Source organism: Hydractinia symbiolongicarpus, chromosome 8, assembly GCF_029227915.1.
Source record: "Hydractinia symbiolongicarpus strain clone_291-10 chromosome 8, HSymV2.1, whole genome shotgun sequence".
NCBI classification, from domain to species: domain Eukaryota; kingdom Metazoa; phylum Cnidaria; class Hydrozoa; order Anthoathecata; family Hydractiniidae; genus Hydractinia; species Hydractinia symbiolongicarpus.
The window spans coordinates 8,805,340-8,817,332 of record NC_079882.1 but is presented as its reverse complement, the minus strand read 5'-3'; the positions used below and the strand labels follow the sequence as shown (position 1 = coordinate 8,817,332).

The window sequence follows — 11,993 nt, the reverse complement described above, 5'->3', positions numbered from 1 at the left end:
ATGAAAAAGCCACTGTATCCGTATCTTCATGGGGGCATTTACTCAGTGACAAACAATATTTTTTTAAATTCATAAACCCTATTTAGGAAATAGCTTCAAAAATGTGCAGAAATATTTGCTTTTTGTATTATCAAAATGACAAAAACTATTCCTTTTCTTAAAAACTAATTTCTTTCCCCTTTAAAACAGATCTCTGTAATACCATTCCTTAATCCTCTCTTTGAGTTGCTTTTTCTTCTTAATAAAAATTGTCCTGAACTTCTTGAATTACCTAACAGCTCATTATTCGGTAAAAAAGTCGTATGAAAGTGATTTCCTATGATTCATGAAATGTGATATAATAAGGTTACTTAATTACGTACATCACATAGTGTAATATTACTCAGTATAATACGACATATGGTGTGATATCACGCGATCTTAGCGCAATAACACATAATTTTCACGCATGTCAGCTAATACAATTGTTCAGCAATGAATTTTTAATTGGATGTCTGTATTTCTTGCTTTGTGAGAATACGGTGATTAGAGCATCGGTTAAGTGTATTGAAATGTTCTTTTAATGACAGTTGACTTACTTTACAGATAAATTTTTGTTAAGGCACCATGGCTTTACGTAGGTTACAATGTTTTGGGTATGCATGTATAGGTGCTCTCCTAATAACACATGAGCTTACTCGTTTTAATGCATTTTCGTGCGTGGCATTGATAACTATTATTTTTAAATTTCTGTTATCTGGTCTGTTATTCCACCGGTACCGGCACAATATCAAACAAAAAAATATTCTACAATGCACCGTTTGCATTGCGATCTCGGTAATTGCGGTTAAGTGGATCACAGAGAGATTAAAAAAGTGTATTACCGAATACTACAAGTTATTACAATGTATTACCAAATACTACAAGGTATTACAATGTATTACCGAATACTACAAGGTATTACAATGTATTACTGAGAATACTACAAAGTATTACAGTGTATTACCGAATACTACAAAGTATTACAGTGTATTATAGTATATTGCACTAGGTATTAGAATGTATTAGCAACATTACGATGTTTAACCTCGATCCCAGGGCCTGTAGCTTTTTTTATATGTACTTTTATCCTCATTTAAAAAAAACTACAGGTCCTGGGAGCGATGTTGTACGATGTTTAACGTTGTGTGTTGGATGCGCATTTAAGTTGTTGACGGGGCCAGGAATACGACATTGTCGGGTAAGGTTAGGTTGTGTTAATGGAGCCGACATGGGTGTAAAATTGCAGACCAGATTTTAAAATTTCCGTGTTAAGAGATGGTTCTGGACCACATGCTGAAAAGTGTTAAGCAGTCAGAAGAGAAGTGTCAACATACAAAAAAGTAACGTGAGGAGAGAAGAAGAAGAGAAGTGCTTTCAAATTAAAAAAGAAGTGAGCCATAGGGGCCATCGTAATTAATAACCCACCTCCAGCTTCAGTCGGTGGCAGAAAAATCTATGAGTTCGACCGTCCATATTTTTCTTCTTGTGCGCTTTCGATTTTTAAAAACAGTGTTTTATTTATCTTAGGCGAGGCAAATGACTTAGACTAATCCCTTTATGTTTTCCTTGCCTTTTTACACGAAATTACTAAATTCGTGTAGTGCTTACAAGACATTAAAGTCACATGAATAACATGCCGTAAAATTGAAAACTACACAAAACTTAGAAATTGATATTCTAATTTCAAGTTTAGCTAGCTTCCCATGTGTTTATGAATAAATATTGCTTGTGTAAGAGTTCTATGTAAGAATTTCTGTTTATGTAGTTAGTTTATAGTCTTGACAATTTGTTTATATTTGTATCACAAAATTTAATGCAAAATTTATTAAAAAGGGGATTTGTAAAAATTAATTCACACAAAAATGTATTATCTTATTTTCAAGGTATAATACAAAAATCATATATATATATGTCGTATACAATTCTTGGATCTCTTAAATTCACTTTTCACAATACATCGTTACGATAATTAGGGAAAACTAACACTCCATCGCAGCTTATTTTGCAATCAGAGGAGGTAAACATCACCCTTTTATAAGAGTTCTATTGTGATAACTTTTTATTCCGCGTTTTGTTTTTAATGAAAAGTACACATAAGTTGTATCTAGTTGTATCATTTCCTGAAAAGTTAAAAGAAATTGATGCAAAGGAAGTTAAAAAAACTGGAGAAAACACGCTTTTGTCTGTACCAAACTCTTATAAAAACAGGTTTTTTACCTCCTTTCTTCTAATATTGTAAAACGATGGAGAGCCATAGGAACTCATGTACAATTGAATTATTGTAAAGGTTTATTGATTGAAATTTGCTCTGTTGTAATGATGTAACAGGCTACTGTATATATTAGAGGAAATGACAGACACTTTTCAGCCATGTATCATTGTCCATGGAGGAGCATTTAATATTTCTGAATCTTATTGGAAAAGATATAAAGAAGGAACACAGTCTGCTGCCAGAAGTGGGTATGCAGTACTTATTGAGGTACCTTTGTTACTTTTAAACAAAAACTGTTAAAGGTATATATACATTGTGAATTTGAGGACCTATTTACGCTCCAAGAATTTCCTTTACATATAAATTTTGACTTATAATAACAAAAAAATTTAATTCTGTGACTTCCTAAAAAATTAACCAAGGCCAAAGATGTTACATTTTAATTTTGTGGATTTTTACATAAATAATAACAACCAATTTTGTTTGTTACAAACTTTTGCTAGAAGAGAATAACTGCTATTCATGAAACTGTTAAATATTTTGCAGCTGCAGAAATGAAAACAAAAATTTTGCAAGAATGTTTGCATTTAAAGTTTGTGAAATTTTTCTAAATTTAACTTTTTTCAAGAAAACTAATACTTTCTTATCACTTGCTGAAGTCAATTCAAATTAGGCAAAAAATTTTAATACACCAAAATTAATCCACACCAAAATTTCAGAAAGTCGCCAAATCAAATCTACGCCAAATTTTCACTTCAAAATTAAATTTTCAGTTCCTAGCCCGAGTCTGTTATTAAAGTGTGGTGAATGTTATTTTTAGAATGCTACCAACACTATTATTGGATTGCTACCTTTTTAATTAGGGTGGTTCAGCATTAGATGCAGTCGAAAAAGCTGTACGGAGTTTGGAAGACAACCCTGTTTTTAATGCAGGCCACGGCTCAGTGCTAACAGAGAGTGGAACTATCGAAATGGATGCTATAATTGTTGATGGCAGAACAACTAAAACAGGTTAGCAGACACCCATAAAGAATACAATAAACCCAGTTAACTGATTGCTAATTCTATTTTTAATCATATTTAGGAGGTGTTACATGTGTAAGAGATATTGCGAATCCAGTTTCTCTGGCACGCAAAGTTATGGAAGAAACCTGTCACTGTTTGTTATGTGGAGAGGGAGCAATAAAATTTGCTGAATCAATAAATTTCCCTATCTTATTAGATCCAAGCAAACTAATTTCTAACGAGTCGGTCTGTAAAAGTTTCGTCGTCAAGGAAGGTAAATCTAGATTACGTAGCCAGTGATACTATTCCAGGCTCGGTAATAGACGCCTAGCCTTTCGTTTAGGTACCTTTGATGCACATATTGAAGCATATATGAACCAAATTGTAAACGCGAAAGACATTTCCGATTTGGAATCCACCTTTAAAACGATAATGAAGGAAAACAGATTTTCTCAGAACGGCCATGACACTGTCGGAGCAGTTGCTATTGACAACGATGGAAATATTGCATGTGCTACATCTACTGGTTGGATATTTTTCTTCTTTCTAATTTTGGCGTAACCATAATTGGGAAATTTTCGCCAAAATAAGTCCCCATTCGCAAAAATAAATTGCGCGAAAATAGTTAAGTTTGTAAAAAATAGAAGTAATTAACCATATCATTACTTTCTCGCGGCATGTATTTTTTAATAGTTCTTACTATTATAGATACATCTTTCTGCATTTTTCTCGAACATTTTTATTCCTTATACTTGGTGAAGAATACGTCTTTGCTAAAAATTTACGCAGCACTTTCAAAAATTAGTCTTCGCGTAGTTACAAGAAAAACGCTTCGCGAAAATAAATTATTGTCACTTACTTATTTTTGCAGGATTTATTTTGTGAATTTGGCCCCTATTCACAAAATTAAAGTTCTGAAGAATTTTTAAGAGTAAATCGCAAAATCAGTTTCGCATAAGTTAATAAATTGTGAATTCGTGAAATTTTTGTGAAAATTTGTGGCTTTTTTTAAAAGATGAAACATATTCATGCAAGGCACGAATTTCTTACGAATTCGCGCCATGATTACGTAAACCATATTACTCGGGTTTCAACCCAGTCTCATTCATTCCTAGGACATCTTGTATCTTTTCTGCTACCTGACGGCGGTACGAAGATTTAAGATGCCTTGGGAACGAAGTTGATTTCAAGCGATGCGCCAAATATTGCGTATTCACGAAAGTAATTTTCTTGCGAATATTAGAAAAAAAAACAGCTAGCTTTGTGCAGCCATTTTCCTATTGTTTCCAATTGCGCGAGTTGTCTCTTAAAACTCTCAATGTTTTATCCTGTTTCGAAGTACTGTTATTGTCCATTAGGCGGAATGCCAGGCAAAAAACTTGGACGAGTTGGTGATAGTCCGCTACTGGGTTGTGGTGCGTACGCTAATGCTACTGGCGGTTGTTCATCAACTGGTCACGGAGAATGTCTCATAAGAAGCACTATATGCAGGGAGGTTAGTGTTTTCTCATTAAATGTATCATGCTTCAGATGATTTTAAGAACAGCTCGGCTTACTTGAAGTGGGTTGGGTACCTAAAAAGGATTGCGTATCCCCTTTCACGACAAGAAAGATCCGAAATATCGTGGAATTAACACGTGCTGACGTCAGCAAAATTAGAACTCTTTAGAATTTTGCATTCAATCAAATACTTGAGATCCTAATTGACAAGTTCGAAGTGTGTGTTACTTAGAAACGGCGTTTTTAGAAATGAGGGCGTCTTTCTTATAGTAGATACATTCAAAGTGAACGTTCACTTTATTTAGGCTGTCTTTTATTTGGAACAAGGTTTGTCAGCGCAAGATGCGGCACAGAAAAGCATCGACCGTACATTAGATATGACGGGTGGCCGCGGTGGCATCATTTTAATCGACAAACATGGAAAGATTGGGAAAGCATTTAACACCAGCAACATGGCATGGGCTTCGGTATCGCCACGTGGTGTGGAGCATGGATTGCTACCATGTGAATTGAATTTTGAAAGTTTATAAAGAAGAACAATATTAACGATATAAATGTTAAAAAGAAAATAAATATATACAATTTATATGTAGTGTGATTCATAAAACAAACGCCCCGTGAAGCTTCTAAGAAGTAGCTAGAACAGACCGTGCTTCCTTCAGTTGTTTTGAAAAGTTCTAAATATAAAAACAGATTAGTACAAGCTTTAGAACTTTATAACCCTGATAAAAAATTGCGGAGATATTTTATGTAAACGTTTTTCACATTTTCTATCGCACAACCTAACAGATAACATAAAACAAGGAAAGTAAATACTTCATTGCATGAGTCAAAACCGCGAAATTAAAAGCAGTAAAAATCTTTAAAAAATATAAATGAGGAAATTTGTATTTATACACAATGTGCTATATATTTTTATCTTAAACGTTTGCATTAAATTTTGTTGTTAACAACTTAAACCAACAAAGTTTTTTATTTTGCGAAATGCATAAAACTCTCTAATGCAGAAAAACTTATTCACGAAAAGTGATTTTCGCACCACGAAAGTGTTTCCGCCCTCAAATTAAATCTTATTATTTTTTGTCTACAATATGACAATACCTGGAATTCTGACAAATTCAACTCGATACTTTTTCGAGTTTCTACACCAGCTAAATCTTTTAACCACAGTACCAATGTCACCATAGGAGAATCAAAGTTTTTGCAAGTGTTTGAGCTAGTTGCCATACTTATCTTCCAATCAAATTTGGTTAACTCGCCGATATTAATTTGATTTTTGTCAAACACCATGACTGTATTATTTACTCTCTAAAGATGTATAAAAAAGTTTAAATACAAGCCCTTTTGAATGTTTTTATTTTTCGGGGTAAGCTCTTTTGGCTTTAACAATTGAGTGACAGACAAAAAAAAAAAACAACGGAGACTGGATGAAGCATGGTCCATTTTCAGTAAATTTCTTCGCAAAAATATCATTAGGAGTTAATGAATATACGTGGATCAGAAGATACCCATTTACACTCAAAAATAGTTTAAAGCCTCAACAGTGAGAAGAAATTAACTTCTATGTTTTATGGCTCTCCAGTTTTTATAACCAATAGGGCTTACCACGGACAATGTAATCATTCAAAAAATGTCACGATATACTTGGTAAAATGTAATCACACAAAACACAGCTGTAATTGAGACGAAAAAGGTATGGGATGAAGCACGACTATATAAAATATATTTTTCGTAATTATCATCACTACAAAAATGAAAAGATATCAAAATAAATGAAATGTTTATGACATGGTAAGACATCTACGAAATGTTTGTGTTCAAGCGCTCATACGAGTTCAATCTCACACAGTATCTGATAAGAACGCCACTCCAGGAAGTTCTTTACCTAAAAAAATACAGACGAAAAATTATGCAGAATTTCTTCTCTTATTACAAACATTTCGCGACAAGTATATTTACCCTCTAAAAGTTCGATACTGGCACCACCACCGGTGCTCACGTGACTAACATCTTTTTCACGTCCAAATTTCACAGCAGCAGTGGCTGTATCGCCTCCACCTGAATATACAATCAGCATATAAGATTGGCATTCGCAGGATAGGGTGTCTGAATTTAAAGATTCTCCTTGGAGTGTTAAAATAGCAAGTTCTTACAAACACAATCGACATCGTTGAAATAGGAAACGGTAACTTTTAGATACCGAAAGTGCAAGAAATCAGAATTAATTTTTTTTAAAAAACGATTGTTAAAAAGCCAACAAGGTGGACACATCTTTTAAAAATTTTGCAACTTTAGCACAATTTATGTGGTTTGGGAATTCAGTTTTAGGAGAGAAATCGTTTAATTTTTAGGTGATTTGCATCGAAATATCAAGGCATTTGAGGCATCAGGAGTGTAAACAAATATAAGATACGCACCAATCACCGTGACAACGCCGCGTTTAGTCGCATCACACACTTTGTCCATTACACCTTTCGTCCCTTCAGCAAATTTTGGCATTTCAAATACACCAGCAGGACTAAGTTCAAAAAAAGAAGGAAATAAACACATCAGTTTACATTTCAGACGACAATTATACCTACAGTGAACTTCATGTTTTATGATTTCGAATTGTTTTGGAAAGGCTTATATATTGTACTAACCCGTTCCAAAAGATTAACTTTGATTGGTCAATCACAGTACCAAATTGTGCAGTTGATTCTGGTCCAACATCCAATCCCTAAACATACCACAAATCATAAGGATTTTACCATACGTTGTACGACGTTTCAGAAGATGCTCTCCCCTCTCCTCTTTTTTCGCAATTGACACCACAAGTAAACGTGAAGTAGACTTACCATGTAACCAGCACGGATACCGTCTTTCACAGTTGCTACACAAGTTTCGGCATCGTTCGAAAACTTTGACCCACATACAAAATCTGTTGGCAGGTGTATTTTCACCCCTTTTGATTTGGCTGTTTCCATTAATTCCTTGATGATTTTTGAACCTTCTTCGTCGTAAAGTGAAGCACCAATCTAAAAAAGTTCATTCGTGGTTAAACCAAAGATATTATTATTATTATTGAAATTATTTACCCAGGCTAGCCTCTTCAGTTCCTATTGGTACTGTTATCAACGAGGGTCCTGCGAAGGGGGTCCTAGTGCATGTAAAGCTCCCATTTAAGCTACGAAAATTGTTCAAGCACAGCCTAAGATATCAATCGTATTTCCATGCTGAGCGCTAAGCAGAAAGAATAGATTCACACTTTTATAGTCTCTGGCATGACTCGGCCGGGGTTTGAACCCAAGACCTTTCGCACTGGAAGTATAAGCTCTATAATAATGCCATCAGTTAAAAAAAGAAGGTTTTATGGATGGCGTGCAGAATGTTAAAACTATACGTACTTCCATATTATTTAATACTTTGAGAAAGGTGAAAGCCATCCCTCCTCCAATAATCAATTCATTAACTTTATCCAGAATGTTGTTAATTAGCTGAATCTTGTCAGCAACCTTTGCACTGAAATCAAAAGCCAAAGAAGTTTAATATTTCATTTGAAGCTGATTATTCGTTCTTGCTTTACAGAAAAAGTTTTTAACAATGAATTACTTAATATAATGCATTACCCTCCCAATATAGCAAGAAATGGTCGATCTGGATTTTCAAGCACCTTTTCAAAATATTTGAGTTCTTTTTCCATCAGAAATCCAGCTACTCGTTGTTTATGCGAGATCCCAACCATCGAACTGCAAAAGAGTACGCAATGTGAAATTTTAGATCATAACCAAAAAGACAAACCAAACATTGAGAATCTATACCTATGAGCCCTATGTGCGGTTCCAAAAGCATCATTTACGTAAATTTCACCAAGTTTTGATAAAGATTCACGAAAGTTAGCAATAGCTTCTTTCTCTGCCTTCACCTAAACAAAATATGTGATACATAACAAAATCGGTTCCTTCCTAGAAAGAGCATTTTTTTAAAAGCACTGCGTTCCATTAAGCACCACCTCCAAATAAAGCCATCTACTCCTAAAAATTGTTAGTTGTTGTACTTTATGAGGGTTTACTTCATAATCGCAAAAGGTTTAGTCCACAGAAATTGCCTTTCCCACAACACGGTTCGACCTATACCGTATTTTCTTCAATTTTTATAAATTTTATGATTTTAGATGGCGTTCATAAGAGAGGGGCGTTCATAAAAGAGAGGCGTTTATACACAAAAAACATTTTTTTGATATGTATATATAAACTATATTTTGATATATATATTTTATAAACAAGATGTACCTTTCTGGTGATAAATATATATAAATATATATTGAAGCAGTGTTTTCACCATTGAAAGGGGAGGAGTGCATTTGTACTCCGCGCGGTGGACGTTACCCTTACCAACGGTATATAATTTAAATACTCTTGGGTTTGCTGTTATGTGTTATATGTTATGTTAAGTATTGTTTTATACGTCCTCTGTGTATTATGTAGTTGTTGAAAATTATATTTAAAAAACTTGTAAGATAATTGTAACAATTTACGTTGATAATGTCTTGTAGTAACAAGACGAAATATCCGTTAAAATAAAATAAAATAAAAAAAAGTCATCATCAATCAAACTTCTCGTAGTTATTTTTATTGTGAAGTGTTTATCCTTATAAATATTCAGAAAAAAATAATACTTTATTTCCATCCTTGTCAACTCCTTTTCCTTCTTCTTCAACATGAAATCGCAAATTTTCCAACAAAATGACTTCACCTAAGATGAAAAGAAGTTTTGCCAAACATACATAAGATTAAAGAATTTATGCAGCCTAGAACCACATATATCTTTCACCTACCATCAGCTGCATTTGAACAAGCACTCTCTACTTCACTTCCAACGCAGTCAGATAAAAACAAAACATCCCTAAATAAATAAATTATTCAATCTACTGTTGGAGTTTATACAGGTTCTGAAATAAAATTACCTGGTGTTCCGGGTCTTCTTGTCTACTTTTTAATTCCCAGTTTTTTTAAGGAAGAATGTTTTATCTTTATAAAGTAGCTACTGTATTATCAATGCAAAAAATATGGATATCACCCTTCCACCTTTATTGTTGTCATAATGTTAAAATAGTCCATTTTTAACAAAATGTTTGTATGGGTGTTTTTAAAAAATGGGCCAATATAATTTCTAGAAATACACTTTTTTAATGAAGCAGGAAATTTGGCTTCGGGTGTTTTTTCCAAATGTTCACAGCCTGAAAATGTTTTTGTTTATTAGTTATTTTCAGCCTCCCTGTTCTTATAAAAATGCATACACAAAAAAGAGAAATACAGAAAGTTGGATGAAAAAAGAGGGAGGGCTAGATTTTAGAAAATCATATGTCAGTTAACATTTAGGACACTTCATCAATTGAGGGGCAGGTTGTCATAGTACTATCTTTGACGAATAAGGGTTAATAACTTAGTTTTCTAATTTTGAAGTTTGCAATCGCATGCCTTTGTCCTCACATAAAGGCATAAAGCCTTTGTCAATTAAGATGATTGTTATACTTGTCTAAGACACCATATTGGAGGCTGTGCATGTTGTTTTGTGTATACTAACTGTCACATTTACATTGGGTGCACCTAGTCACCACATACGCAAGTCCCGAAGGGCTAAAAAATTATTCAATTAAATCGCTTAGACATTATACTTCAATTTAAAACATTAAAACAACAAATGAGCAACAACGCCTTGCAACATGAGTCAAGTAATATAAATCCTGTTGTTTCCAGAATTCAACATTTTTACTCTTAAAGTTAAGAAGGATTTAAAGTGAAAATGAGTTGCATTTAATTACAACAGAAGGCCTACATGTATATATATGTACATATAATTGCCATAGCCTAAAACTTGTTTGCATAGAAAATACCTTTGTAGCAATTTTTTTAACTCCTCTGCCACTGGTGCAAGTGTATATTTCTTATTAACTTGTCCGTCAGGCCTGCCCAGGTGACTCATCAAAACAACACTTTTCGCACCATTTGATATGCAATGCTGTATCGTGGGTAAAGCAGCGACAATCCTATGAGAAATAGAATTTGACATAAATTTCAAATATCATCCAGATATTACCCCCCTGCCTTGTCAACATCGGGTAAATTGAATTTAACATAGATTTCAAATATCATCCAGATATTACCCCCTGCCTTGTCAACATCGGGTAAATAGAATTTAACATAGATTTCAGATGTTATTCAGTTAAGATTGAGTGGGTTGAGACATTTAAAAAAAAAAGAATAAAGGAAGATAATTGGGTAATAAAGTGTAGAGACTAAATAGTTTGTGGGGCAAAGCCCAGAGGTAGACCGAGAAAGACTAAGTAATAAGGACAGATTTGATGAAGAAGAGTTTGAGTTTAGAGCTGACACAATCTAGACCAGATCGGAAGGTAATTAATATACTGCATGCATGGAAAATGGTTAGCAGGTCATAAAATAGGAAGTAAGGTAAAAAAATATTTGTATTCACCTTTGGTTGTTTGTTATAACACCCTCTTTAAGAGGTACATTAAAATCAACCCTAAATATAAAATCATGTTAAGCCTTAATATATCTACAGTGTAATATTGTACAGAAAAAAAGTATATAATATTTCGAACCTGATAAGAACTTTCTTTCCTTTAACATCAAGTTGAGTTAGAGTGGCTTTCTTCAAAGTCATAATTTTATATATAACTACAGAAATTTATCAATAAAAGTGCTATGTTTCTGTATAAAAAAGCTGAAATTATTAATTCAATGTTATGATTATGATTCATTGGTTTGTGTATATTGTTTCTTAGGTTCTTTGGTTTTTATACGCGTATGTGTTTAGTTTAGTTATAAGTTTCTGTTTGTAATCTTAGTTTTAAATGTCCCTTGTACTATTTTGCCACCCACAATAATAGTCAAACTATGTTGAGACACAACGATGTGCCCCCCCCCCCCCACACACACACACACACAAGTAACTGAATAAGCTAATTATATATCTGATTCTAATTGTTGGTGACGTCAACATGGCCATTTCCCACAAATTTTGCTTTGGAGGACCTTGATTTGGATTATTTTGTTAGAGTATGCGACTAGCAAATTTTAAATGCTATCTGCCTGGCTTAGTGTGCCAATAGCAGATCATTGATTGTTTGATTATAGTTTCTTTATTTAGCCCGTCTATGGTAAAAAATTAAGTGATTATTTTGTGTCTTTGGATCTGACCCACAATAGGCCTAATGGTTAATAGAGAGAAATGATAATACAAATAAAGATGA

The 11,993-nt window shown here is 33.6% G+C and overlaps 3 protein-coding genes across 4 annotated transcripts; 1 reads left to right on the top strand and 2 right to left on the bottom strand.

The window, feature by feature from the left end:
• Window positions 1-2,328: 2,328 nt before the first annotated feature.
• LOC130655495 (isoaspartyl peptidase/L-asparaginase-like) lies at window positions 2,329-5,324 on the top strand. Of its 2 annotated transcripts, none has more exons than XM_057458261.1 (6): window positions 2,329-2,500; window positions 3,097-3,244; window positions 3,318-3,512; window positions 3,582-3,764; window positions 4,597-4,733; window positions 5,044-5,324. In XM_057458261.1, exons 1-6 carry the CDS (start codon window positions 2,372-2,374, stop codon window positions 5,266-5,268), a joined length of 1,017 nt encoding a protein of 338 aa, XP_057314244.1. In that variant the 5' UTR covers window positions 2,329-2,371; the 3' UTR covers window positions 5,269-5,324. The 2 variants fall into 2 exon arrangements, with proteins under 2 accessions (XP_057314244.1, XP_057314245.1); XM_057458262.1 differs by having other exon boundaries at window positions 2,359-2,500; window positions 3,054-3,244.
• Window positions 5,281-6,079, bottom strand: LOC130655497 (COMM domain-containing protein 6-like). The gene is made up of 2 exons (XM_057458264.1): window positions 5,840-6,079; window positions 5,281-5,415 (listed from the first exon to the last, which is right to left on the bottom strand). Exons 1-2 carry the CDS (start codon window positions 6,026-6,028, stop codon window positions 5,365-5,367), a joined length of 240 nt encoding a protein of 79 aa, XP_057314247.1. The 5' UTR covers window positions 6,029-6,079; the 3' UTR covers window positions 5,281-5,364.
• A 360-nt stretch (window positions 6,080-6,439) lies between these two features.
• LOC130655493 (probable phosphoglycerate kinase) lies at window positions 6,440-11,460 on the bottom strand. The gene is made up of 13 exons (XM_057458260.1): window positions 11,343-11,460; window positions 11,213-11,263; window positions 10,614-10,766; window positions 9,555-9,622; window positions 9,396-9,472; window positions 8,539-8,642; window positions 8,347-8,466; window positions 8,125-8,239; window positions 7,576-7,755; window positions 7,381-7,457; window positions 7,156-7,256; window positions 6,698-6,796; window positions 6,440-6,623 (listed from the first exon to the last, which is right to left on the bottom strand). Exons 1-13 carry the CDS (start codon window positions 11,402-11,404, stop codon window positions 6,580-6,582), a joined length of 1,251 nt encoding a protein of 416 aa, XP_057314243.1. The 5' UTR covers window positions 11,405-11,460; the 3' UTR covers window positions 6,440-6,579.
• Window positions 11,461-11,993: the final 533 nt, after the last annotated feature.